The 27,425-nt window shown below is 49.0% G+C and overlaps 1 protein-coding gene and 1 pseudogene across 3 annotated transcripts; both read left to right on the plus strand.

Moving 5' to 3' along the window:
* Window positions 1-6,605, plus strand: part of LOC130883610 (toll-like receptor 12) — a 32,652-nt pseudogene extending 26,047 nt beyond the window's left edge.
* Window positions 6,606-11,902: 5,297 nt separating this feature from the next.
* Zscan20 (zinc finger and SCAN domain containing 20) lies at window positions 11,903-27,381 on the plus strand. 3 transcript variants are annotated; one of them, XM_057785542.1, is made up of 8 exons: window positions 11,903-11,957; window positions 16,633-17,122; window positions 19,531-19,687; window positions 20,130-20,206; window positions 20,455-20,515; window positions 21,323-22,006; window positions 22,914-23,339; window positions 24,375-27,381. In XM_057785542.1, the coding sequence occupies exons 2-8, from the start codon at window positions 16,727-16,729 to the stop codon at window positions 25,538-25,540; spliced, it is 2,967 nt and encodes a 988-aa protein (XP_057641525.1). In that variant the 5' UTR covers window positions 11,903-11,957; window positions 16,633-16,726; the 3' UTR covers window positions 25,541-27,381. The 3 variants fall into 3 exon arrangements, with proteins under 3 accessions (XP_057641525.1, XP_057641524.1, XP_057641526.1); XM_057785541.1 differs by lacking the exon at window positions 11,903-11,957 and adding an exon at window positions 13,455-13,598; XM_057785543.1 differs by lacking the exon at window positions 11,903-11,957 and adding an exon at window positions 13,455-13,598 and having other exon boundaries at window positions 20,133-20,206.
* Window positions 27,382-27,425: the final 44 nt, after the last annotated feature.

Below are 27,425 nucleotides of genomic sequence, written 5' to 3' on the forward strand. Positions count from 1 at the left end.
TTTTTTTTTTTTTTTTTTTGGTTTTTCGAGACAGGGTTTCTCTGTGGCTTTGGAGCCTGTCCTGGAACTAGCTCTGTAGACCAGGCTGGTCTCGAACTCACAGAGATCCGCCTGCCTCTGCCTCCCGAGTGCTGGGATTAAAGGCGTGCGCCACCATCACCTGGCCACAGCCAGTCTTTAAGTCTCTGAGATTTCTTTCTTTCTTTCTTTTTTTCTTTTCTCTCTCCCTTCCTTCCTTCCTTCCTTCCTTCCTTCCTTCCTTCCTTCCTTCCTTCCTTCCTTTCCTCCTTCTTTTCTTCTTTCTTTTTTTCCCCAAGTCAGAGCTTCACTGTGTAGCTATGGCTGTCCTGGAACTCACTCTGTAGACCAGACTGACCTTGAACTCAAAGAGATCCACTTTCTTCTGTGCTGGGAATAAAGGCATGCACCTCCACCTCTGGGCTTAGTCTCTGAGATCTTTGAAGAAATCTCCAGGGAAGGAAAAGAGGAGTCTGCAGGAATCCCCAAATTTTCCCACTAAAGATGGTCTTCCTTGGCCCATTCTTCTCTGCACTTGGGAAATAGAATAAAGAAAATTCATCTTCATCTCCCACAACAGAGGGAAGCTCAGGCAATCTCATTTTGGCATTTCCTTCCTTTCTACATGGCTGCAAATTCCAGTCTTTTCGCTTTTATTAAGCAGGCAAGAGTGACAGAGGAAGGGGCTCCTGGGCTCAAAGAGTTTAATGTCCTACAGTTAGAGGCCAAAGGCTGCTTGTTGCCACCAATGCACTGTCCCCATCCAACCTACGCACACACTAGATTCTGATCTCAGTCTTGTTTTTTTAAATCACCACCAGAAAAGTAAAGGGCTACAGTTTTTAAATTTTTTAGATTTATGTTATGTGTATGAGTGAGTGTTTTGCCAGCAAGTATGTCTATGCACCACATGTGTGCCTGGTGCCCTCGGAGGTCAGAAGAGGGTGTTGGATCCCCTGAAACTGGAGTTTCCGATGGTTGTGAACTACCATGCCGGTGCTGAGAATTGAACCCAGGTCCTCTGTAAGAGCAGCGTGTGCTCTTAACCACTGAGCCACCTCTCCAGCTTCAGTTTTGAATTCTTTATGTAAATACTCTATGTTGTACCTTAGGGAGGGGCACTTAAACATGGGCCTTTCTTGTAATAGTCCCTTACACCTCTCTCTCCCACTAGGCTGTGGGCTGCACAAACGCAGAGGCCGTGGTACTTTAGCCAGGTGATACTCATAAAGTTGGAGGGTTGAGGCATCTGCTTTCCCATCCACAGCTGATGGAGCTAAGTATCAGAGGCCGACGCTGGACCCGATGACGTGAGCCACAGATGCGTGGGCTTTCTGCTAGTGAAGGCCAGAATTCGTTTTATCCATCCAGCTGAAGAAAGTGAAGGGGATTTGTTGTGTTTCTGTCTGCAATTCATTCTTAACAAAATCAGAACACAGAGCAGTAGGTTAAGGTGCATACTCCCAAAAGGAAAGGAAAGAGGAAGGCAGAGGGGGCACGCCCACTCTTTCCTCAAACTCATCTTTAATGTAAGCCCCACTTCCTCTCTGAAAAAGGAAGGAGAAGGCAAGCCAGGAGGGTCATACCGAAGGTGGTTTGCCACATGCTGCAGACAAAGACCCTGAATTCAATAAAGTTCACACAGGCTAGTGGATATCAGCCATCCCTGGTGCTCCAACATCCCAGTGGGATTTTTTTTTTTTTTGCTTCCTTTTGGGAGGTGCTCCCCCACCTTCTAGGAAGGTGAGGAGGTAGGGTCTGGTCATTTCTAGAAGAGAGGAAAGTGCTAGGGTCTTGCCTTCAATCCTCCTGAGCTATACTGAGGACCGTGGAGTAGTGTTTGGCAAGCAGGGGTGCCTCACACTTCCAAATCATAAGGCAAGATTCCCAACATTAGATTCTGTCTTTGGTGATCAGTCCGAGGGGCAAAAGGCAGCTGTGTCTGGTTTCTATGCTGGCAGCAGCTTCTGTGTGAACGTCTGGGAGACTGGGAAAGCCAGTCACTAACCACAGGCACATCAGAAATGGGTATCCCCATGGGAATGATTCTGGTGTGTGGCCGCTAAGTCTGGTTCTCATTGACCCCGAAGATCCCACAAGTTCACCAGAATCCAGATTTGAAAAGTTTCTTTTCTGCGTTAATCAGCCTGCACCAGAGTCTGCAGCAGGTTAACCAACAAAGCAGAGAGAGACTGTGTATGGAATGACTGTCGACAACAGGCCCAGGAAACGAGGCTGACGCTAACTGACTCTCAGGGCTTGCTGGAGACTGTGAAAACTCAGATTTCAGCAGTGTGCTCTAGGGAATTAAGAATATTTAGTGAAAGTGTTAGAACTTCTAGTCACTCAGAATGAAGTGCTGCTTACAAGCAAGACTCATGGGGTCATTGCTATGTAGCAGTATGACTGACATGGAGATCTGAGGAACGAGGACGCGGCATGGATACTTTTTATCACACTGTACAAACTCATATTGGAACTCCCAAGTTCAAGTGTTCACCTTCAGTTGCTGTGATTGAAGACTCATCTATTGTATGCAGAGGCAGGGACCAAAGGAAGTGCTAGTAGGGCAAAGTTCAGAGCCAAGGGGAGCTGGCTCTAAGACAGAGCTGTCCTTTGGGATTTAGAGCCTCGGTGAGTTTCAGAGATAGTTAGAAATTCCACCAATGGAGAGGAGGGGAAGACACACTCCAGGGGCTTCCTTCTCTTCAAGACTCTTACATGGAAGCTAGACAATATGATCAGCAAGTAACAGTCTGCTTGGGATGCGGAGTAGAAGGAGGGATCTGAGGAAGAGGGAGAGGAGGAGGAGGGAACTGAGGAAAAGGAGGAGAAGGAGGGGGAGGAGGAAGAGGGTGAGAAGAATTTGGGGGAGGAAGAGGTGGAGGAGGACGAGGGGGAGGAGGAGGGAGAGGAGGAGGAAGTATCTGAGAAGATGAGGAGGAGAAAGGGATGGGAGTGGAAGGAGATGAGAGACAGAGGGGAAGGGAGAAGAGAAAAGATTTTAGGAGCCCAGAGATGTAGAACTAGAGATACATCATTTGGCACTCAGAAAGCAATTACTACAAAGTCAAACCCAGGAAGAGAGGCAGAAAGGGATTTAAAAAAATGTGGTGATCTATTGGCAAAATTTAGACACTTATAGAAGCAGACTCAGAGAGTGCAGACCAAGGATGTGATTGTGTAATTTTGAATTGGATGAATTCATGAATGTGAAGATCAAGATCCTTATTCTGGTAGGTGATTTTGAGTAGCCCGAAAGTTCCATTTGCTTGGTTTGTTGACTGAATCTTGGTTGAAATAGTGGTCTACAGAACAAAGCTCTATGGTGCCATAAATTCCGGGTTTAAAAATGGAAGCTTGCTTCTCTGTGTGATGTGCCTCACTGCCACTCTCTCTGCATTTCCACAATGGACCTGAGGCAGGATAAAAAACACAGGGGAAACTTGCGGGGCTTGAGAAAGGAGAGGAGCCCCTCACGCCAGGATCCAGTGGAAAACTCTTGCCAGCAGGAAGGCGAGAACAGAAGCACCATTTCCAGCTGCTCCAGGCCTTCCTTGCTTCCCTGCTGGGTTATCATCCTTGATGGCCATCACCATGGTTTCCACATGTCCCTTTCAGAATTCAGATGCTGACAATGTGCTATTTATTCATTTATGTTTTTTTTCAAGACAATGTTTCTCTATGTAGGAGTCCTGGAACTTGCTCTGTAGACCAGGTTGGCCTCAAACTCATAGAGATACACCTGCCTTTGCCTCCTGAGTGCTGGGATTGAAGGCATGTGCCACCACTGCCTGCCGACAATGTCTTATTAAGTAGGGTTTTAAAAGGTGATTAGATCCCTAAAGTTTCCACCTTTGTGAATGGAATTAAGACTCTTTTTTTTAAAAAAAAATATTTATTTATTTATTATATATACAGTGTTCTGCTTGCATGTATACTTGCAGGCCAGAAGAAGGCACCAGATCTCATTACAGATGGTTGTGAGCCATCATTTGGTTGCTGGGAATTGAACTCAGGACCTCTGGAAGAGCAGTCAGCGCTCTTAACCTCTGAGCCATCTCTCCAACCCTGGAATTAAGACTCTTATAAGGGAAAGTTGATACACGGTGCAGCCAGCTTGCCTTTCTACCCGCTGTCATGTGCCATTTGGGGGCAGGATGCAGATGTGGGTACCAAGTTAAAGCAGAGAGCAGCCTTCACCAGACAGCCAAGCTTGCCGATGTCTTGTCTGGGATTCCCAGCCTCTAGACTGTATGAAATAAATTGCCTTTTGTTTTTCAACACAGAAAATGATTTTAAATCACCATTCCAGCTAATTACTAGGTGGTCTCTTTTGGGCACTGTAATTGTTGTAGTTTGCCTCTCTGTTGCTGTAATAAACACCATGACCAAAAACAACTTGGTGAGAAAAGCCTTGGCTTCATTTCATGCTTTAAGGGAGCATCCCATCATTGAAGGAGGTCAGGACAGGAACTCAAGCAGGAGCAGAGGCAGGAACCATGGAGGAATGCTGCTTGCTGGCTTGCTCCCTAGTTCATGTTTGGCTACCTTTGTTGTAGGAACAGCGGGCTGCGTTCCTGGCGCTCGGCCACCTGCACGGCTAGCTTTATACCCGAAATAATTACACGGAAACTATATTCTTTTAAACACTGCCTGGCCCATTAGTTCCAGCCTCTTATTGGCTAGCTCTTACATATTTATCTAACCCATTTCTAATATTCTGTGTAGCACCACGAGCTGGCTTACCAGGAAAGATCTTAACCTGCGTCTGTCTGGAGTGGGAGAATCATGGTGACTGCCTGACTCAGCTTCTTTCTCCCAGCATTCTGTTCTGTTTTCTCCACCTACCTAATTTTCTGTCCTATCAAAGGCCAAGCAGTTTCTTTATTAATTAACCAAAGAAAGCAACAGATAGAAAGATGACCCTCCTCCATCATACCCTTTTTTTTTTTTATAGAACCCAGAACCATCTGCCTACGAATGGTACCGACCATAGTGGACTTGGCCTTCCTATATCTATTAGCAACCAAGAAAATGCCTCACGGACAGGCACATAGCCCAATCTGATGGGAGCAGTTCTAAACTGATGTTCTCTTTTTTCCAGACTTTTCACATTGATAGTCAAGATTAGTTACCACAGTGATCTGGAAGAAGGGTGTTTCTGCTGTTTTGTTAGCATACAGAATAATGAGTTTCAAAATGAAAGACTCTAAATGCACTTGTAAGCCCCCTCAACCCTAAGACATTTTTCTAAAACCTTACGCTCACTCTCTCTTGGAAATAAGACAGTTGCCCCCCCCCCCCACGCTGGAATCCTGTGTCCTTGTGGATAACTTCAAACAGAACTCCATTCTTTCCTTGTCCTAGTCTCAGAGAGCAGTTGGAGACTCTGAACCTGGACCAAACACGTCTGGAGGCAGCGAAGGTGAAGGCCCTGGGACTCCAGAAACTCGACATCTTTTCTGCGCAGCTCACTACCATGGCTGAACTGCCCGCTGAGGCTGTTGCCCACTTTGAGCTGCAGGAGTTGAATGTGGGGAGGCAACAAGATAAGAAACATATCTCAGGAGGCCCTGGCTTCCTGCCACAGCCTGAAGATCTTGAATCTTCTAAGTACTGGCCTGACGAAGCTACCACCGGGGTTTCTGGCTGCCATGCCTAGACTTCAGAGACTGACCCTGGCTGGAAACCGACTGCAGAGCCTGAAGCTGTGCATGAATGAGACCAGAGACGTGTCAGAACTGATGACTCTGAGTCTGGCAAGCAATGGGCTACGCGTCCTGCCTCCGGGCACCTTCTCCTGTTTACCACACTTGCAGGAACTGCTGCTTCAGGACAACGAGCTGCTCTCCCTGGAGGGGCAGCTCTTCCAGAGTCTACAGCAACTAGAGACCTTGAACCTGGATAAAAACCCCCTGCTTAACCTGGGTAAGAACTGGTTGACTGCTCTGCCTGCTCTGACCACCCTTAGCCTGTTAGACACCCAAATATCACTGAGCCCAGACCCTGGTTTCTGGAGAGCAGAGACTCTGCATACCCTGAAACTGAAGCTTCCCTCTCTCCCTGCTCCCACTGCAGGCAGGACCAAGGCTGGGTATTAGAGGAATTTCTGCCTACCCAGGAGGGCTTCCTTCCAGCTGGCCTGGAGCTATGCCTCTGCCTCCCTTTGAGCCTGGTAAGGATGTAGTTGATGATGTGGCAGACAGCATGGTGAGCAACCAGCCGTGTCATACTCTGTGTGCTGAGCGGCCAGGCCCTGTGTGACCCTCGCTGCCCCCTGGAGCTCCACTTGGTCACTTCTTTCCTGCTAGCTGCCCCCTTCCCTCCAGTGCTGCTGCTAGCCTTCCTGGAACCCGTTTCCCGACACCAACTCCATAGACTGGCTCGGTTGCTTCGGCGAGGAGACTACTGCTTGTGGCCCAAGGAAGATGAAAGAAAGGATGGTTCGGGGGCTTGGCTGAGGAGCAAGCTGGGGCAGCCAGGCTTGGAGTAGGGTGGCAGATGTGAACTTTAGGGTGGAGGTAGGAGAGGCAAGTCAGCTTGACAGGGAGTCAGTGTGTCTATGGGGAGCAGGGCAGAGTGGGGCTGAGAGCCTAAAGTCAGCTTTTGCAGGTACATGCATCTACATGCTGGTGACACAGGTTGGTGGGCGTCGGGGAGACGGGGATGGACTGGAGGTTGAAGGAGGAAAGCTGAGAGATGACAGGTGCCCGTGGGGCATGTGGCATTCCCATGATCTCTAAAACCTCAGTAAACTGGCTAAATCTGAGAAATGATGAGTTGGTTGACTTTTTTTTTTTTTTTTTTTTTTTTTTTTTGGTTTTTCGAGACAGGGTTTCTCTGTGGTTTTGGAGCCTGTCCTGGAACTAGCTCTTGTAGACCAGGCTGGCCTCGAACTCACAGAGATCCGCCTGCCTCTGCCTCCCGAGTGCTGGGATTAAAGGCGTGCGCCACCACCGCCCAGCTGGTTGACTTTTTTTTATATATATAGTGGAAATTCAAGAGGCAGAGGGTCAAAGGGGAAATAAAGGTAGGGCATGTTGGAAAGAAGATAAAGCCTTCCTAAGCTATGGGACTTGGGACCAGGTCAAGTTCAACCGTATCCTCAAGAGGCCAAGGGGTCCTTTGGTGTCCAAGGTCACAGAAGATGTTTTCGCATCACTTCTGTGGCTGCGATAAAACATCTGAGCCAAAATCAACTTAAGGGAGAAAAGGATTTTTTTTCTTCCGATTCTAGGCCACCGCTCTTGTTGAGGGACGCTGAGGAAGGCCTGTTTGTTATTTCACACATCACTTCCAAGAGGGAGCTCACTTCACAGCCAAGAAGCACAGCAATATCCATGGAGGGTACCACTTGCTAGCTGGTTTATGCTCAGCTACCTTTCTTACAGGGTTCAGGACCACTGCCTAGGTTCGGTACCACCCATAGTGGACCTGGTTCTCCAATTGAAAATCAAGACAGTTCCCTAAGTCATGCTCCAGGCCCATCTGTTCTAGGCAGTGTCTCTGTGGAGGCTTTCCTCTCAGATGACTTTAGACGGTGTCAAGTTGACAACTGGAGGTCACAAAGCTGGGATGTGGTCCAGGAGTAGACAGATCACTTCTTCCGTGAAAACATGAAGATATGCTCATGTAGATTGTTCTCTTGAGCCTCAAAGCTGCACGGTCACCCTGGATGCTCTAGCCTATCGAGTCAGCCACCCAGGCTCCCAGAGCACCATGAACTCTCACCCCTGGACCTTTGCACATACTGCTTCTTTACCGACAAGACCTTTCCCAGCAGGCACCTCCTAAACACCCTTTAAGATTCAGCTCACCCATCACTTTCTTCAGAGGCCTGTACCAAGATCCCCACCTGGGGCAAGGTTTTGGGAGAAAATATTATATTAATATCCCTTTTCCCTCTCCTACTACCAGCAACCCCCAACCCCAGCCCAGTCTGGCTTTGGAGCCCTCTAAGTAACTGGGCTAAGTAAGCGCTACCAAATTTGAACTTCCAATCTTTTTTTTTTCCTCCTAATCTCAAGTGCCAGGATTATGGATATGTGTGATATCTGGCCCAACTATATTTATTTCTCCTTTCTTTTTAAAATCTCGCCTTTTCTGAAGCTAGATTGCCTGCTTCTTAACTGTGTGGCTTTGGTATGTCACTTACTCTTTGTACCCCAGTTTCCTGTTTTGTAAAATGGGGTTGCCTCATATCTCCCTCAGTATTTTGTGATGATTAAATGCTTTAATATGACTGAAGGAACAAGAAAAGCACCTTCCAATTCATTACACATGTGTTCAATAGCACTTTCACACTGCAGGGCTGGATCAACAATCTATACTTAGTGGTTAATGAGCCACACTGTTCTGAGTTTGCAGTCTAGCACCTGCTTTGGGGCAGCTCACAACCACCTTTAACTCCAGCTCCAGGGGATCTGATGCCCTCTTCTGGCCTCAGAGAGTACTGACACTCTTGTGTACATCCCACACCAACACATACACAGAATTAAAAAAAATAGTCCGGCAGTGATGGTGCATGCCTGTAATCTCAGTACTCAGGAGGCAGAGGCAGAGGCAAGGAGATTTCCATGAGTAGTTTGAGGCCAGCCTGGTCTACAAAGCAAATTCCAGGACAGCCAAAGCTGTTACACGGAGGAACCCTGTCTCGGAAAACAACAAAACAAAACAAAAACCAAACCAAAACGAAACAAAATACCCCACAAACCAACCAACCAACGAACCACAAACACACAAACAACAAAAACACTCTTTTAAAGACCAAAACCTAAAACATTGTTTTATATTACTATATTATAATACTATGTGTATTATTTATGAGCAGATACACATATGTTGAAAGCATGTGCTTCACTCCCAGGAATACTTGCTCCAGAAGGTTTGGCCATCAGGTCCTGTAGCAAAGATGAAGATAGACAGCTTCATCCATGAAGCCTACTTCTGAGTCCACTGAAAAGATTCAGACAGGCATGCGCAGAGTGCTGCCAAACCAACAGAACCCAAGGCTATGTCTGCCCGGGATTTGGCCTCTTAGGGATTTTTTATTTTATTATTTTTTTTTTAAAGTTTTCCACTTCTGTAGTAAAATGCCAGATTTTAATTAGACAAAGGCTAAGAGACACCATACAGTTTCAGGCTGGATTTAAGGTGAGGGGTGCCCTCTTGTGGCCTAATGGTGTCTGTCTCTTTTTGTATGCAACCTCTGTTTCTGTTCTTCAGGTCAGACCTGACTGATGTGAAGGTCTCCCCGGACACCCCAAAGCTGTCTTCCCACCTTCGGACTCCAACACACGCACTCTCTCTCTCTGATGTCTCGGCCCACTCAGCCCTCTTTACAGTGTCAGAGTTTACTCCAAGTTCTCTCTTCCTTCCATCTACACTTTCTTCCTCATGAGAAGTCAGGCAGAGAGCAAAGGTAACATCTGGAGTTTTAGGGCGTCAAATTCCAGCCTAGGTACTTGTGTGTGTGATATTGAGCAGACTAATTTATACCTCTAAGCCCCAACACTTTTGCAAGTTGGCATAACAATACCAACCTCATAGCACTGCAGGGACAATTGAATAAGGTATGCCACTAGTAACCTATTAATACCAACACATGACATACACTTAATATATCATGTGATATATTAAGTAAGTCAGGATATAGTTTCTAGCTAAGGAATTGGAAATGGGTTATTAAAACTAAGGTGTACAACTTCCCCTAAATGTAACTTTAGCTAATGTAGTGAGCCCTATCCAAAAGCTAGCTATGGTCAATTCGCCCAAGTTTTATAGCTCTCAGTAAAAATAACAGCCAGTAGTCATTCAACTTTTTTTTTTTTTTTTTTTTTTTTTTGGTTTTTCGAGACAGGGTTTCTCTGTAGCTTTGGAGCCTGTTCTGGAACTAGCTCTTGTAGACCAGGCTGGGCTCGAACTCACAGAGATCCGCCTGCCTCTGCCTCCCGAGTGCTGGGATTAAAGGAGTGCGCCACCAACGCCCGGCTGTCATTCAACTTTTTGAGCAAGGTGGCAGACTTCACATTCCTCGCCAACCTTTTTCTCAGCAGTCCTTAAAGGAAGATTTCACTATTATTCCCACCTTCCAGATAAGGAAACTAAAACGTTAGATGTGTAGGGGAGACAGCTCAGTTGATAAAGTGCTTGCCAAATGATCAATAAGGGTTTGGGGTCGGGTCTCCAGCGTCCATATAAAAGCCAGGAGCCACAGTGCCACATGTAACACCAGTATGCCAGTGCTGGGGGATGGATGGGGAACCACAACAGGCAGATTCCTGGAGCGCATGCGGTAGCTGCCCTAGCTGAACCTTGGAGCTCTAGGTTCATCGAGAGATCCCATCTCTAGTTAACAGGGTGGAGAATGCTCTATGAAGGACGCGCATCCTGACCTCAGGCCTCCCCAAGGAAGTGCACCTGCCCACACAAACACACGTGTACGAAAGAGGCGCTAGCATGCCCCCTGCATTGCAAGGTAAGTGGCTGGACCCCAGAGTCCATGGTTTATCCACATATTATCTTTAATCTTCAAAATACCTTGAGACGTAGGGTCTCTTCTGTCCCCTGAATTTGACAGATGAAAAAGAAAACCAAAGACAAATGCACTGCGCTGCTTTCTTCAAGGCTGCACAGCTAGGAAGTCGCGGAGTCGGGGTTTGGCTCTATGCCTGACTACAAACCCCACATTTCCAGCTTCCTACTCGATTGTTCATCCCTCAGTGTATTTACAGTGAGCATCTTAGCTAGCGTTACTGTCGTTACTGTCGCTGAGACAAAGGGTCACGGCCAAAGCAATTTGGGGAGGGAAGGGTTTATTCGGCTGACACTTCCACATTGCAGCCTGTTGAAGGAAGCTGGGACAGGGACTCCCCAATCAGTGCAGGAACCTGGAGGCAAGAGCTGATCCAAAAGCTAAGGAAGGACACTGCTTACTGGCTTGCTCAGCCTGCTTTCTAATAGAACCCAGAACCACTAGCCCAGGGGAGGCTCCACCTACAATTGGCTGAGCCCTCCCCCATCAATCATTAATTAAGAAAATGTCCCCCAGGCTTCCCCATAGTCCGTCTTAAGGAGGCTTTTTTTTTGCAATCACAAATTATACTAAGATGATTCAGCAACAAGGGTGACTTGTTTCCAACACCCACAAGGATTCAAGCTTGTAGAAACCGATTTTCATAATAATGGCCAATATCTGCTATCCACTGTTGGATCCTGGCTCCAAGTTAGCAGTTCTAGGTTTATTGTTTTACTGACGCCTCCAGGAAACCTGTGACATGGGTGCTACTTTTGTTCTTACAAGTGAAGAAGGGAGGTACAGAATTCTTCCAAACCACTCAACTAAGCTGTGACCTGGAAACTAGAGTTTCAACTGCCCAACACTTGCCAGCTCAACAGAATGATCACCGCAGTTAAGTTTCAAACCTGAGGGGCCTAATTAACATATCAAAGCGAACTTGACCTTCCTGCATTCTAAGTCCCTACAGGCGCGTCAGCTTCAGCCTTTTGTCTCAGGTTTGAAACCTAATAGCCACCCTCTTTCCTTTTTCACTATTATTTCTTCCCTACTTTTTCTACCTTCGTTTCCTCGGTGAGCCCTACCCATTATAATCTAGGCTCCGCCTACTAGGCGGTGCTGTTACCGAAGAACCAATGGAAAGAGTGAGGATCGTCTCGGGCTACGCCCCCAGGCGTTGACCCTGTAGGATTTGTTCCGGTGCCAGAGCCTATGAGAAGATGACGCACTCATGGGCTAACGCCATCTGAGAGGGGGCAGACAGGGGGTGTTGTCCGCCGGTGCTCGCGCGATGCGTTTTGGGAGTTGTAGTCTCGGAGACCTGGTTCCTAGACTGGCGCCGTAGGGACTCCTCGTCCCAGCATCCCCCGCACGAGCCTTGGAGCACTTCCGCCCTGCTGTGAAGTGGGTGTCTCGGTAGGTGAGTCCGGGTGGCGGATGGGGTGCCCCAGAGAGTCAGGCGCTGAGCTGGAGACTTAGGAGGTGGTGGTACCCTGGGGGGCCTGGAAAGGTGAGAGGGGAAAGTAGCGTGTGTGTGTGTGTTTGTGTGTGTGTGTGTGTGTGGCGCGGGGAGGGTAGAGGATGCAGCAGTGCCTGGAGATGAGTCACCGAGGGGTCGGTCCGAAGAGTGAGTTGGAGGAGCCGTCAGTGAGGCGGGTCTTACAGAGGTCTACAGGTGAGGTGGAAGGGATGGGTTTTTGCCGCGTAGGAAAGTCACCTTAAGGTCTGGAGAGCACAGGCAGGGAGAGAGGATTCCAAGGGCCCTGGCAAAGAAGTGAAAAGACCGTGAGCCGAATGAAGTCTGACCTTAAAATAGTGCTTCATTCTCCACACCTAAGTTCATGTCATTTGTGATGGGACTCGCTTTAGTGTTCAGCCCCAAACCTGTGCTTCTTCCTTCATTTCTGATGGCAGTGAAAGGCGTCTTTATCTTCTGACCCACCCACCCACTCTCTACTGGCCCTCCCACCCTCTACTGATCCACTCACTTTTATTGACCCACCCACCCACTCTCTACTGACCTACCCACCCTCTACTGACCCACCCACTTTTGCTGACCCACCCACCCTCTACTTGCCCTCCAACCCTCTACTGGCCCACCCACTCTCTACTGACCCACCCACTCTCTACTGACCCACCCACTTCTGACCCACCCACCCACTCTCTACTGACCCACCCACTTTTACTGACCCTACCAACCACCCTCTCCAGACCCACCCACCCTCTACTTGCCCTCCCACCCTCTACTGGCCCACCCACTCTCTACTGGCCCACCCACTCTCTACTGACCCACCCACCAGCTTACTTGTTTAGCCAATGGATTTCTCCTGCATTCTTCCCCATGCGGGTTTCACATCTTGCCTTTTCTTTAGTATCTCCTAAAATTACCTCTGTCTTCTGAGGGTCTCTGCAGAAGCGTCCACGTTTTTGTTTCTCCAGCTCTGACAAACACTGCAGCCAGTGCGATCTGTAGCACTCAAAGTCGGACCGTATTTTCAGTCCCCCAGCTTGGGATCCCGAACTGGCGTGCAGTGCGTGTTGAAGGAAAACGTAGCATTAGAGTTTTTGTAACTCCCTTTGCAGCCCACTCTTCACACCCTCCACATTCAGGGGCTGCCAGAGTTTCCCCCATCTTCTGGGTGGGCCATTTGTTTCTCCACTGTTCTATATCCTGTCTCTCTGCTATGGCATCCTCAGGACGGCTCATGTCCATTTCCCTTTGTCCAGCTCAGAACACTAAACACCTAATGTAGACCAAGCAAATGCGGATGTGGGCTGGCAATCGTCAGGGTGAGCTTTGTTAGCCCAGGCTTGAAGATGCCATGGACTTCCACAGCATTGAAGAGGCAGAAGCGGATCTCGAATCTGTCTTCTCTCTCTTCCTTGATGTCTTTTCTGTCTCCCATAATTCTAGCAGGTCTGAGGCTGTGTGACGTGATTGAGGAGAATGATGGGAGAAGACTGACTTGGGCCTATGTCCGACCTCTGCCACTTGGTGGTTCTCTCTCTTCCTCTCGGAAGCTCAGTTTCCCTCTGTCCATCACAGCTGGGTTGTCCCTTGGTAAGGAGCCATTTCAGTCAGCACACTGTCTTTGCATAAGCTCCCGAGCACACCTGGGTTTTCCAGCATGATCATGAGACAGAAGATCGACTTTGGTGTGGACTAATGCTGTAGGAAAGCCACCCCACTTCCATGGGTAGACAAGAAAGGCTCACGAAACTGAAGGCTGGCGGAGAGTAGAAGAGACATAGGGCTCAGCACCACATGCCCTCTCTGGAGCGGACTCGAATGGATCAACTCTGAAACGTAGATAGCATCCCTTCTCTCTCGCTCTGGTCTCTTTCTGTCACAGGAGTTACAGGTTAGTGATGCTCAGCTCAGCACTAATGGCCTTCCACTTGCTTGCCTGGAGGATTCCTTGCAAGTATGGATGGAAAATCCTGAGATGTACTTAGTGCCAATAAAAGACACCTCTTGGTGACCTGGATATATATATATATATATATTCCTGATGCCTCAGGACTAGAGTTTGCCCCTGCCCAGCTGTTATTGACTGTGTTGACCTCCCTTCCCCCACGGTAGTCCATATGAAGAAGAATATATATATATATATATATATATATATATATATATATATATATCTCCCAGGACTTTTAGAGGTTTTGAGGATCTCTCCCCCCAAAAATATTCTAGGCTCTGGCTTTGGGACTGGTGGCTGCTCTTGTCAGATGAATGTCCCCTTTGTGCAGGAGCATGGGAGTCTTTGCTTGCTGACTTGCTATCTGTCCCAGCTATTGTTGAATCTGTAGCTCCCAGTACAATGCTAGGCACATAATGGGTACTCTGTGAGTGCCTGACAGCTTAGTCCTTGTGTGTGACAGTGACAGATAAGTGTTTGGATTAGTGTATCAGGAAAAATGTGTTTTTTAAAAAAAGTTATGAAATGTTGATTCTCTAATGTAAATCATGGACATTCTAGACTTTTGATATAACAGATTCATATATTTAATACAAGGCAACAAAGTTATTTAATGGTTCTACTGTTTATCATATATGAGGTGCTGTACTGGCCTTAGTGATACACTGTAGTGGCATTGTCCAGTGTGGAAATAGGTGGCTGCAAAGCATGGGTGATCGTTTATGTCAGGGGTGTGTGTCAGCTGGGACCAGGATCAGGGATGAGGGTAGGGCATGACAAGGGTGCCCCCAGGAATTCTTCCTGAAGGAAGTGACAGAGGGATGAGCCTGGAGTGGCCCAGTGGCCATGCGTTTTTCTCCGAGCATCTTCCTACGTATGTGGACATCTTTATAGCCAGCCTCCTTTTTTTTTTTGTCACCTTTGCCTTGTTTCTATACAGCCCGGTCAGATGACCCAGAATGTTGTCTGAAGTTTCTGTCCTGCCCAGTTCCTACAGTCGTTAAGTCCCCCCCAAAATCACACAGAGGTCTACATTAGTTATAAACTGATTGACCCATTAGCTCAGGCTTCTTATTAACTCTTATATAGTCCATTATTAGCCCATTATTCTTGTCTGTGTTAGCCATGTGGCTCAGTACCTTATTCAGCAGGGTAGTCACATCTTGCTTCTTCTCTGGCTGGGCCAGGGACTACAGAAAGAGCTTCCTTCTTCCCAGAATACTCCTGTTCTCATTGACCCGCCTCTACTTCCTGTCTGGTTGTCCCACCTATACTTCCTGCCTGGCTACTGGCCAATCAGCGTTTATTTATTTAAATATTTATTTATTTATTATGTATACAATATTCTGTCTGTATGTATGCCTGCAGGCCAGAAGAGGGCACCAGACCTCATTACAGATGGTTGTGAGCCACCATGTGGTTGCTGGGAATTGAACTCAGGACCTTTGGAAGAGCAGTCAGTGCTCTTAACCACTGAGCCATCTCTCCAGCCCCCGTTTATTTAAAATATAATTGACAGAATGCAGACCATTGTCCCACACCACCAGAATACCAAATGCCATTGTCCTTCTCCTCTGGGTTCTGCTGTCCTATTCCAGCTTAGATGTAAACAATGGTCTCCTTGGGTTGGGCGTGTTTTATGTCATTAGACTTGCCACAAAGAACTTTCCTAAGGGAACCAGTGTGGGTGTCACCAGGGAGGCTGTTCTCTCTTTCTCTCTTTAGATGCCAATATGCACATGTCCCTACAATGTGTTACAGAAGATGGTGTCAGGGAAAGGTAGAAGGTGAAGAGAAAAGAACCCTTTCGACATGGGCAGGAAACCAATTGTTCTTAGTCTAGTTTGCCCCTGTCCTCAGGAATTCACCATCCACAACTTCACTGTTCATTGTGCTCCTTTGTGGGCTGAACACTGTTAGATCCATCGGAAGCTGTGGTCTGAGCATGATAGGGTGACCATGGTTGTAAGGGAGTGCCCAAGATGCCACGGGAGCTTGTGACTGAGGACAAGCCCTGTTTCAGGCCCAAGGAAACGTGCAGTTTAAGGAGAGACCTAGGCAGGTGAGGAAGGGCTGCAAGTGGCTCTGTGGAGGGTTCAGAGGGCAGCGGGGAGGAACTGTGGGCTGGGCAGCTGGAGCAGGTAGTAGTCAGGTGTTGTGTGGAGTGGACTGGGAATGAGGGTGAGAGCTGGAAAAGGAGATGGCCTGGTCGTGCATTGGCGGGCAAGTGCAGGATGGGTGTGGTGGTTCTGTGGACAGATGTGGTGGTTTTGTAGACTGATGTGGTTCTGTGGCCTGATGTGATGGTTCTGTGGCTTGATGTGATGGTTCTGTGGATGGATGTGATGGTTCTGTTGCCTGATGTCATGGTTCTGTGGACGGATGTGATGGTTCTGTGGATGGATGTGATGGTTCTGTGGCCTGATGTGATGGTTCTGTGGACCAGGCTTACTCATACAGCTGTGTCCCGAAGGATGGAACTTGGTGCTCTCTGCCTGTAGAGTGAGCTAGGTGCTGGCTTCGGAGCCTGATCAGGGTCTCATTCCCTGCCCTTTGCAGAGGAGCATCTCTGCATCTTTCTGTGCCTTCTACAGCTGGAGTGTTTGAGAGAGGTGAGGAAAGCGACACTCCTGGGTCCTCTCGCTCACTCTGCTCTTTGGCTTTCCGCCTTTGCAGTCCTTCCCCAGGAGTCCTTTGAAGGCCACATTGCCAATGCAGGAAGTCACTGGATGAGTTCAGCCCAGCTGAAGTGAAGCTCTCAGGTCCAGTGATGGCTATGGCCTCGCCTCCACCAGAGCCTGAAGACGTCCTGATTGTGAATCTGCAAGAGGACTCATGGAGCTCAGACTCCAAACCCCAGAAGGAGGTCCATGGCCACATCCCTGGCCCCGAGGTTTCCCGCCGGTGTTTTAGACAGTTCCAATACCAGGACGCAGCTGGACCCCATGAGGCCTTCAGCCAGCTCTGGGCACTCTGCTGTCGTTGGCTGAGGCCTGAGATCCGCCTCAAAGAGCAGATCCTAGAATTGCTGGTTCTGGAACAGTTCCTGTCCATCCTACCCAGAGAGGTGCAGACCTGGGTGCAGGCACGACACCCTGAGAGCGGAGAGGAGGCTGTGGCCCTGGTGGAGGATTGGCACCGAGAGGCCTGGGCTGCTGGGCAGCAGGTGAGGCTCATAGTCTGTTCTCTGAGTAGCTGGTTGACAAGGTGGGGGCCTGGAACTGAGTTAATAATTGCCCCAAATCACAATAATAGTAATCATTGAGTAACTGCTGTGTACCGAGCCCTGCTGTGTGGTAGTTAGTATTCTAAATGCTTGACTTGTATTAACTCATTAACTGTGTGGTAGTATTCTAAATGCTTGACTTATATTAACTCATTAAATCCTACCGCAGCTTAGTAAGGTGGGTCGATACTGTTAGCCTAATTACTAGTGAGGATATGGAGGCAAAGAAAAGATAGGCAGTTGGTTCAAAGTCACTACCTACTGGATTGTAGAGCCAAGATCTGCACTTGGAAAAGTAACTCGAGTGTGTATAACACCACTGAAACTGCCTCCCAGCATGTACAGCATGCCCACATTTGATAAATGGGATTGAAATGAGGAACTAGATAAAAGCCCACACTCCTACAACCACCTGATTTTGACAAAGAGGCAACAATAACAACAAAACAAACGAGCAAACAAACACCCCACATTGGTGAAAAGACAGCTATCTTAGTTTCTTTTCCATTGCTGTGAAGTGATACCATGACCATCATTCTGGATGTGCGGTAGGTGGACAGACATGGTGCTAGAGCAGTAGCTAAAAGCTTACATCCTGATTGGCAAGATGGACGCAGAGAGAGAGAGAGAGAGAGAGAGAGAGAGAGAGAGAGAGAGAGAGAGAGGCCCTAATGTGGGCTTGAAACCTCCAGTGATATACCCTCCAAGGCCACACCTTCTAATCCTTCCCAAACAGTCTACCAACTGGGAAGCAAGCATGCAAACATAAGAGCCTATGGGGGCCATTCTCAATTGAAACACTGCAGTAATGTCTTTAGCAAACAATGCTGGTCAAACTGGATAGCTTGCTGTAGGAGAACGAACTCGATCCCTAACTCTGCCCAAAACACTACTCCACAAGGATCCAGGACCTCAATGTAAGACTGATAGCTTGGATCAGATGGAGGAGAAGGTAGGGAATATGCTTCAACTTACAGCACAATCAGGACTGTCCAAACAGGACACCTGCAGCACAGGTGTTAAGATTAGCACTTGACAAATGAACCTCATGGAACTAAAAAGCTTGTACAGCAAAAGGACATCATCATTTGAGCAAAGAGACAGTCTACAGAATGGGGGAAATGTTTGCCAGCTATATACATGACAGAGGGTTAGTATCCACAATAGACAAAACAAACAAACAAAACAAAAACCACCCTCAAAAATTAAACAAAAAACACACAAAACCCTAAGCAACAAACAACTAGATAAAACCCAATTAAAATTTAGAGCATGAAATTGTACAAAGGATTCTCAGAAGCAGAAATACAAATGTCTGAGACTTTTTTTAATGTCCAGTATTCTTAGTTATCAGATAAATGCAAATTATAATTACTTTGCAATTTCATCTTAGCCCAGTCGAATAGTTAAGATTAAAACAAACTGGCCAATAGTGGCACATACCTTTAATCCCAGCACTCGGGAGGCAGAAGCAGGTGGATCTCTGTGAGTTCGAGGCCAGCCTGGTCTACAAGAGCTAGTTCTAGGACAGGCTCCAAAGCTACAGAGAAACCCTGTCTCGAAAAACAAAACAAAACAAAAAGACTAAAGGAACAACAACAGAAAACAACTGGCAACAAATGGTATCCTGGATATGGGGAAGGGAAACACTGTTAGTGGACAGGTGAACTGGTGCGGCCACTCTGGAAATCAGTGTGGAGGTTTCCCAGAGCTAGACATAGATCTACTATGGGATCCAGCATATTCCTGAAGGACTGTATTCTGCCACAGAGATGCTTTCTCACCGTGTTCATTCTGCTTGCTTCAGAATGACCAGGCAATGGAAACAGCCCAGGTATCCTTCTGATCGTAACGAAAATGCACATATATAGAGTGGGATATTATTTAACTGTGAAGAAAAATGAATTGTGGAATCCACAGGTAATGGATGGAGCAGAAAGTAATCATTTTGAGTGTTGTAACCCAGACCCAGAAACTAAGGAATGTCATCGAGTCTAGACATGCAGTTTCTCTGTAGCTCGTAACCATTAAAGAGGCAAATGGGCTTATGAGAGGCTTATAAATTACATTTTCATTTCCCAAAATTTTACGTAATTTGTCTCTGGGAATCAAGAGCACTTTGAATAGTGATCACCTGCTTGAAATATTTGTACAGCCTCCCAGAATAGTGTAAATGCTGATTCGTTTACTAAAGTCAGTCTGGTAGCTTTCTCATCGAGTCTAAAACTCTTTTTTGAACCTTTAAGAGTCTGTTAACCCTGGAACAGATTCAAACACAAAATAACATTCTCGACTCACTGAAGGGACCTGATTGAGCTGATGACTGGAAGTTCTGACTTCGTATGTAGGGACTGGAGCTGTGTGCTGAAGATTGCGGGTCCTCTGGAGCAGTTCAGGCGTGTCTGAGCTTCCAGCTGCCGCCAGCGCGTCACCGCTCTGAGGCACAGCACCGGAAACAGGGGAATACACATTCCAAGATGCCACCTCAGCCCTTGAAAGAGAGCGGTCAGTACCAAGGCTATGGGGACATGAGAGAATGAGGCCTTTCCTCCCAAGGGACAGGCTTGGGAGGTGGGGAGAAAGGATGTGCAGGATTCAAGGTCCATGATAGGACAATGTCTGATGGATGTTGTCGTTGAGCAGTAATGTTAAAAGGCTCTGTGGGAGAGGATGTTGTAGGTACCACACTAGCTCTATACAGTTACACAGAGGTGCGGGCGTGGCAGTGGGTGTGTGCTGCTCATAGGGTGGGGACAGGTACCTCACACATGGCATATTGAAGATAGCTTAGGACTCCCAGCTTCTAAAAGGAAAGTCGAAGGAGAAGTGTGCACTGAGCATGGGCTACCCCAGCTTGACCCCGTGTGACCTTTGGGAAGCTGCGTCTCGGAAGGAAGTGGCTTAGAGAACGGAAGCTCATGTCTCACAGGGTTCTTCTCTTCTCCAGCAGTCCTCACACCCCAGGCCCCAACTGTTCCAAAGATGGGGAGCACTGGAGATTGGGAGGTGGCAGCCAAGTCCCAGGTAAACTGCTGTTTCCTCTTCCTGTTGTCCTCTGCCATGTCCCTCCCCCATGGCCTCCCCTAGCAGAGGGGTATAGGGCATAGGGTGTTAGCCTTTGCCCCACCGGGCCTGCTGGTACTCACTGACCATGATGCTAGCTCCACACATGGCATTGCTGAAGTGTCCTGATCTGTCTTAGGTCTGGTCAGGTTCCCAGCTGCTTTTAAAAGTGTCAGTGACATTTAAGGTCCTTTCTGTGTGTGCCACAGGAGGCCCTGAACCCTGGTAGAGGAGCCAAGGAGGGCCCCGCAGGAGATGACCGTGGGAATGGTGAGTGTCTGGGCAAGGAGACTGCCCTGTTTCAGGGCCCAGCTTGCCCACTTCTGGCACACTTGTTCCCAGAGAGGGGTTCGCCACCCCTCAGAGCCAGAGCTCTGCACCTCTGCGCTTTCAGGGGAGGAAGAAGGCTGGCTCTCTCCCCTCTTCTCTCTCTACCCGCCTTCTCTCCTCCCTTCTCTCTCTCTCTCCCCGCCTTCTCTCTCTCTCTCCCTGCCTTCTTCTCTCTCTCTCTCCCTGCCTTCTCTCTCCCCATCTCTCTTCCCCTTCTCTTTCTCCCCCTTCCCTCTCTCCCTCCTTCTCTTTTTTCTCCCCCTTCTCTCTCTCCTTGTCCCTGCTATCAGAATTTGCTTCATGTTTAGTGTTGTTTTGTCCTATGGGTGACAGTGTCAGCGGAGGTCTGAAGTTTCCCAGCAAGAGAGAAACACACACACACACACACACACACACACACACACACACACACACCGCACACCCGCACTTGCTCCTTCCCTCCAACAGTGGAGTTGAGTCTGGCTGGGTTGTTTGAAGTCCTGCGTTTGTCATTTGTGGATCTGTACTGGCCACCCTGTTGTATGATGTATTTCATACCAACAGCACAGCAAATAAGGAGCTGGCAGGTCCCTTTGGTGCTCAGCGAGGTGGTCCTGCTGCTTCTAGGCACCTTTCTCCAGGGTGATTAGCACGGGACTTTCTCATTGGCCTTTTTCAGGAGAAGGGCGGGAGTTTCCTTGACAGTGTGGAGAAGCACAGACCAACAGGTCGTTTCTGCTCAGTGTGTCTGTTCTTCCTTTTGCATAGGAGTTCCAGTTTCAAAGCCAAGTGTCACCTCCCAGCATAAGCGAGGACCAGAGGATTTGGGCTTGAGCCTTCTAAACTGTGGGAACGGGAGCCCTGCAGATTATAGTGTGGACAGTGAGCCAAACAAGCCAGCGGAGGCCGCCGTCCAGGAGGACTCCAGAGCCTGGGAGGAACAAGGCGACAGGGAGGACGTGAAGGTGTCAGGTGTGCACTGGAGCTACGAGGAGACCAAGACCTTCCTGGCAATCTTAAGTGAGTCTCCTTTCTCGGAAAAGCTCCGGACTTGCCACCAGAATCGCCAGGTGTACCGGGCTATCGCGGAGCGGCTGAGGGCACGGGGCTTCTTGCGGACTCTGGAGCAGTGTCGCTACAGGGTCAAAAACCTCCTACGGAATTACCGGAAAGCCAAAAACAGCCACCCGCCAGGAACCTGCCCCTTCTACGAGGAGCTGGAGGCCCTGGTGAGGGCTCGGACGACCATCAGAAGAGCCACTAGCAGGCCAGGAGAGGCTGTGGCCCACCACAGGCTGGGTGACAGTGACGCTGAGATGGATGAACAAGAGGAAGGGAGCTGGGAGCCCGAGGAGGCCACAGAAGACTGCAATGGTCCTGGCCTGGCCACCGAGGAGTCTCTTCAGGGTCCCAGGAGTGCAGGGGGCCCAGCCCTGCTCCAGAGCCGCATTGGTAAGAATATGGCGTGTAACCGGATGAATGTCAGCCAGCTGCGGCTTCCCAGGTTAGAACTCAGACTAGGTGTTGTGTCAGTGACGCTAGAGTAAGGTGCCAGGTCCCCGGACCACCCTCAGGCTCACACTCTTCTCCAGTGGCCACATCATGATTATAGGAGCAATAATTCTAAAGCCTTGCTAGACCTGGAGAGTCACCAGAACGAATTTTTTCATTTCCATAGGTGTGTTTCTCTTAGTGTGTGTGACAGCAGCCCAGGAATCCCCAGAGAGTGAGGGAAATAGTAAAGCGTGGAGGAGAAGCTCACAGTGTGGACTTGAGAATCCTGGTGTGACAGACACGCCTCTTGCAAAGGGACAGTGACTGACATCCATGAATGAAGCGTCTGAAGCCTCAGGAAGGAACAGTCTGGGCTCCTGCTCATGTTCATGGCCCCTCCCACCCCAGCTCCCATGCTGCCTCCTTGGGTTACATGACTTACCTGCACTGGAATGGAGACCGGACTATAGTGACTAGAGAGGGAAGGGTGTCCTCAGTGTAGTCTGCCCCCTGGTTATTCAGGGTCCGTTTATGTCTCTGGTCCGCGGGGATTCTCAGATTCCATGTTTAAGAATTCACAGAGGAGACGAGATGTATTCTGAATGAATACAGGGAGAATCTCGTGGATCTCAGTGACTCATTGGCTGAAGCCAAGGGAATGGCTCCCTTGATGCCATTGCTAAAACATGGCCACTTGTTTCTTCCTTGAGAGGGTGAGAGAGGATAGGTTGGCTCATTTTCCCAGCATACCCCCGAGAAGCAAGTCTGTGTTCCCAGGTACTTGGACAGTTTCTGAGACCCGTGTTCTAGGGATCTAGAAGTCAGGTGATGCTGGTCCTAACCTCTGAACTCTTCACTCCGACAGCAGGTGTGCACTGGGGTTTCGAGGAGACCAAGGCCTTCCTGGCAATTCTCAGTGAGTCCCCGTTCTCTGAAAGGCTTCGTACCTGTCACCAGAACCGCCAGGTGTACCGGGCTGTCGCAGAGCGGCTGTGTGCGCTGGGCTTCCTGAGGACTCTGGAGCAGTGTCGCTACAGATTCAAAAACCTTCTTCGAAGCTACCGAAAAGCCAAGAGCAGCCACCCACCAGGAACCTGCCCCTTCTATGAAGAGCTGGACTCACTAATGAGGGCTCGCACGATGATCAGGGCCATGGAGATAGCAGAAGAAGCCAGGGGTCTTCCTGGATCTGGGCAGAGCGGTGAGCCTGATGAGCAAGAGGCCTGGGCTGAGATGGAAGATGAAGATGCCATTAAACTTCTGACTCCGGATCCCCAAACTCCAGACACAGGTGAGCCTGGAGTCTGGGTGTTGGCAGAATCTGCAGCTAGTGCAAAGAGGGGAGCTGAAGGGACTGAAATCTGCACAATACATCCCAAGACTAAGTTCTCAGCACCAAGGAGGTTCATTTACCCCAGGGGGACAAAGGGCAGGGAATAGGAGACAAAGACAGAGGGTAGAGATGAGGGAGAAGGGAAAAGGAACAAGGGAGAAGGGAAGGGATATTTGCCCCAAGGGACAAAAGATTGCCTCTGGATGGAGAGGAGAAGACATGGCCCTTAGGCCACAGCAGTGTATAACGGCCAAAGGGGAACCCCATTTTAGAATGAGTTGGTTTATTTTGATTGGGCATGTTAATTAGATGAGCCAAAGGGGGCTTCTGATTGCTGGACTTCAATACTTTGATAGCTGGACCAAGCCTCAGGAAGAGGAAGTGGCCAAATAAGGGAATAGACCTTGGTGACCAGCTTTAGGGATGAAATTTTAACAGTTTAGCAAGACAGAAGGAATGGGGAAAGAGCAGGCCAGCCAGAGCTGTGTTTGCCATGCTTGGGCCTACTAGAATCCTTCAGGAACCAGGTATATTATCTTTGTCTCTGCGCCAAAAGAGGGAAGGAGATCAAATAGGAAAAGAATGGTGCATTGGCTAGATCCTGTCATCTCTGATCTAGTGTTAGCCCACACACAAGGTGGCCAGTCTGGCTTTTAATGTCTGGGTAATTATGGAACAGATTCAGTCTTGTGTGACACAGGATCTGTTCAGTGTGCTGGAGGGTGCTATGAGCTGTTTAGTATTGAGTACAGACTTCAGAGGAATGACCGGGAAGGGGAGCCAGGCTGAATGGTTGCCGGGGTGGGATTACTGTATTCCAGAACACTCCTCAACTTTTCAGAGTGAGAAGCACACATGTATCCAGAAACATGGTAACATTTATAAGCTGAGTAATATAAGATTCAAATCTGTGTTAGCCAGATTTACAAGCTACACGATACAGGTACGTTAATGTTAACCAGTGAATGAACAAAAAACTTCTGTTTCTGTCAGTTCTTTCAGGTTTTGAGTTGAAGCATATGGATGAAGACCAAATTTCAGAGCGGGACGTTTTTGGGGAGTTGCCTAGAGCATTCTCAAAGTATCCCCCAGACGCCGTTTGCCAGCCCCGTGCCTGGGGGGAGGATGAGAATGGAGATGAAGGACAGTGGCGGAATGCTCTCCCATGGGAAGAGTGTTCCTCTGACGAGGACTTAGAAAAGCTCATCGACCATCAAGGCCTGTACCTCACAGAGAAACCCTACAAATGTAACACACGCATGAAAAGCTTCACTAGGAACTTCCATTGCATGGCCCACCAACGAGCCTACACGGGTGAGAATCCCTACAAGTGTCCTGACTGTGGAAAAGGTTTTAGTGACCGCTTCAACCTCAGTACCCACCAGAGAACCCACACCGGGGGAAAGCTCTATACATGTGGGGAGTATCAGAACAGCTTCAAGCAGGGCTCAAAGCTCCCGGAGCATCGGAGGCTCCACTCGGGAGGAGCTCCTGACCTGTGTGATGTGTCTGGGGAGAACTTTGGCAGCAGTCCATCTTTTAGTGCTCGCTGGAGAAACTCTGCACGGGAGTTACCCGAACATCCTCAGGATGTCAGCATGATAATCAGTTCTCCTGGGCCCTGTCACACCACCTCAGGGGAGAAGCTGTACCCGTGTCCTGAGTGTGGAAGGTGTTTCTCTAAGAGCTCTGCCCTCATCAGTCACCAGAGAATCCACACAGGCGAGAAGCCGTATGAGTGTGGAGAGTGTGGGAAGAGCTTCAGTAAGGGCTCCACCCTGGCCAACCACCAACGGACGCACACTGGCGAGAAGCCGTACAAGTGTGCGGCCTGTGGGAAGTGCTTCAGCGAGCGCTCCAAGCTCACCACCCACCAGAGGGTCCACACGGGGGAGAAGCCCTACCGGTGCCTCACGTGTGGGAAGTTCTTCCGCGACCGCTCCAACCTCATCACTCACCAGAGAATCCACACGGGTGAGAAGCCATACAAGTGCAGGGAGTGTGGGAAGTGCTTTAACCAGAGCTCCAGTCTCATCATTCACCAGCGGATCCACACCGGGGAGAAGCCCTACAAGTGCACGGAGTGCGGCAAGGACTTCAACAACAGCTCCCACTTCAGTGCCCACCGCAGAGCCCACGCCGGGCGGAGAGCACTGTAGGCCGCACCTCCTCCAGACCGAAGAGCAATAATGCGTGTTTATGTTTCATTGTTACTTCTAAAACATGCGAGAAAGAAAGCTTCCAATGTCTAAAGCTTGGTGTATACTTAGAGGTGTTTTCCTGGTAAAATTCAGGTCATTTAGATGTGAGTTACACCCACAGGGATTGTGATTTGGAGGTGCTTGTCAAGTGTGATCTGGTTTGTGCCCCTCACCACCACCATCACAATACCCCTCTAGAATCGTCAGGCTGTCCTTACATCTGTCTGTCGAGAGCTCAGTCGGTGTGAGAGGCAGACGGATGGTGTAGGGTAAGAGTTGAATCTGTGGCCCAGTGTGTTGCTTCTCACTGTACTACACAGGCGAGTGGCTCTTGGCCTTGGTAGTGTGCAGCTGGGGCGAATCCTCACAGAGAAACCTTGGGACTTCATGGTGAGAGCAGGAGTAAACTGGGGACCGGTGCCCAGGGCACTCACGGCAGGGTCGACAGCGAGCGGGGCAGCAGTGGCATCGTGGCAGAATCGGCAATAAGAGCAGAAGTAGCTGCTCGTTGAGCATTTGCTCTTGAGCAGCCCGTAGCAGTCCTGCTTCCCAGAGTAGAAAACGGAGGGCTGGGCAGGTTGGGTGACTGCATTGACTACACATCTGAAAGTGAGAGAGGCAGAATTTGTCCAGACTCATGTGTCCCCGGAGTCAGGGCAGCTATGCGCCTCACTGAGCCCTCCGACAGGGAGGCAGGTATCTAGTACTAGGATGGCAGAATATGATGACCAGCGAGCGTCCCCCTCTAACGAATACAGAGGCTGAGAGTTCCTGCCCATGAAAGGAGTTGGGATGTTCAGAACTGGCGAAGCCCTCTGTGTAAGGCTGAGCTGGTGGGCAGGAGTTCGCCTTTAGAGTCATGGGTGAGAGACGGAGGTAGGCTGAGACGGCCGTGTCTCCAGGGGAACAGTGCTTTGGTGAAGAAGTGGGTCCGAGGGTCCTTCTCTCAGGTCAGTCCTGCTTCTCATAGGTTTATAAGCCTTGCCAAGCAGGCCTCCCCTCCTGTCCCCAGTCACTCCTGCCCTTTGGTCTCTCTGACTCATTTTCTTCTTTTCCAGTCCTGATGCCAAGACTGAGGTGGAAGGCGTTGACGCCTTGTCCTCTACAGAGAGGGCTTGGGAATGGTTCCGTATTCTAGGTTCTCAGCACCGGTTTGGCTGGAGTCCTCTTGTCCCAGGCTGCTGAGTGTGGTCACCCAGACCAGCGACTTACACAGATAGGTCAAGTCACAGAGGTTCACACACAGTGGTTTTGTTTGTAGCACTTTGGCCTCCAGAGCTTTTCCTTAGATGGGTTTAAATGTGTTGACCAAGGGCCTTGTCTTTCGTGGATTTTAAAGGAAGATGACTTTCTTACAGCTGTGTGTGGCCTTAGGATGCCATTCATATCCCAGTCACTTTATGGCTGTGGGAAGTATTGATCGGATAATAGCTGTGGAGAACTTGGAAGACTTGAACTTTTTCTTTGCATATGAAAAGGTGGGTGGGAGGTCTTGCTATTCCCACTAAGGAGGTCACTCCCTAGGCTTTCCTTAGTTCCAGAACAGAACCCCTTCCCAGGAGCCAGTTCACCTGAGGCTACCTCCTACCAGCTCTTTCCAGCTTACCTTACCTGGCTTATGTCTGAGAAGCAGGATGATACCTGACTAGTAACCAGAAAATGCCAATAGCTGTCTAGAAAGATGTGTAGAATACTCTGGGTCCAATAGGAGGGGTCCTAAAGGAGGGAACATTCTAGAGAGTTACCAAGGTATGAAATAGCATGGGTTTCAGGCGGAGGTAGAGATCCACAAGGTTTGTAGGGGTTGGGGTGGAGGGTGGTGGCATCCAAGATTATTCAGGTA

Source organism: Chionomys nivalis, chromosome 11 (assembly GCF_950005125.1).
Source record: "Chionomys nivalis chromosome 11, mChiNiv1.1, whole genome shotgun sequence".
Taxonomy (NCBI): Eukaryota; Metazoa; Chordata; class Mammalia; order Rodentia; family Cricetidae; genus Chionomys; species Chionomys nivalis.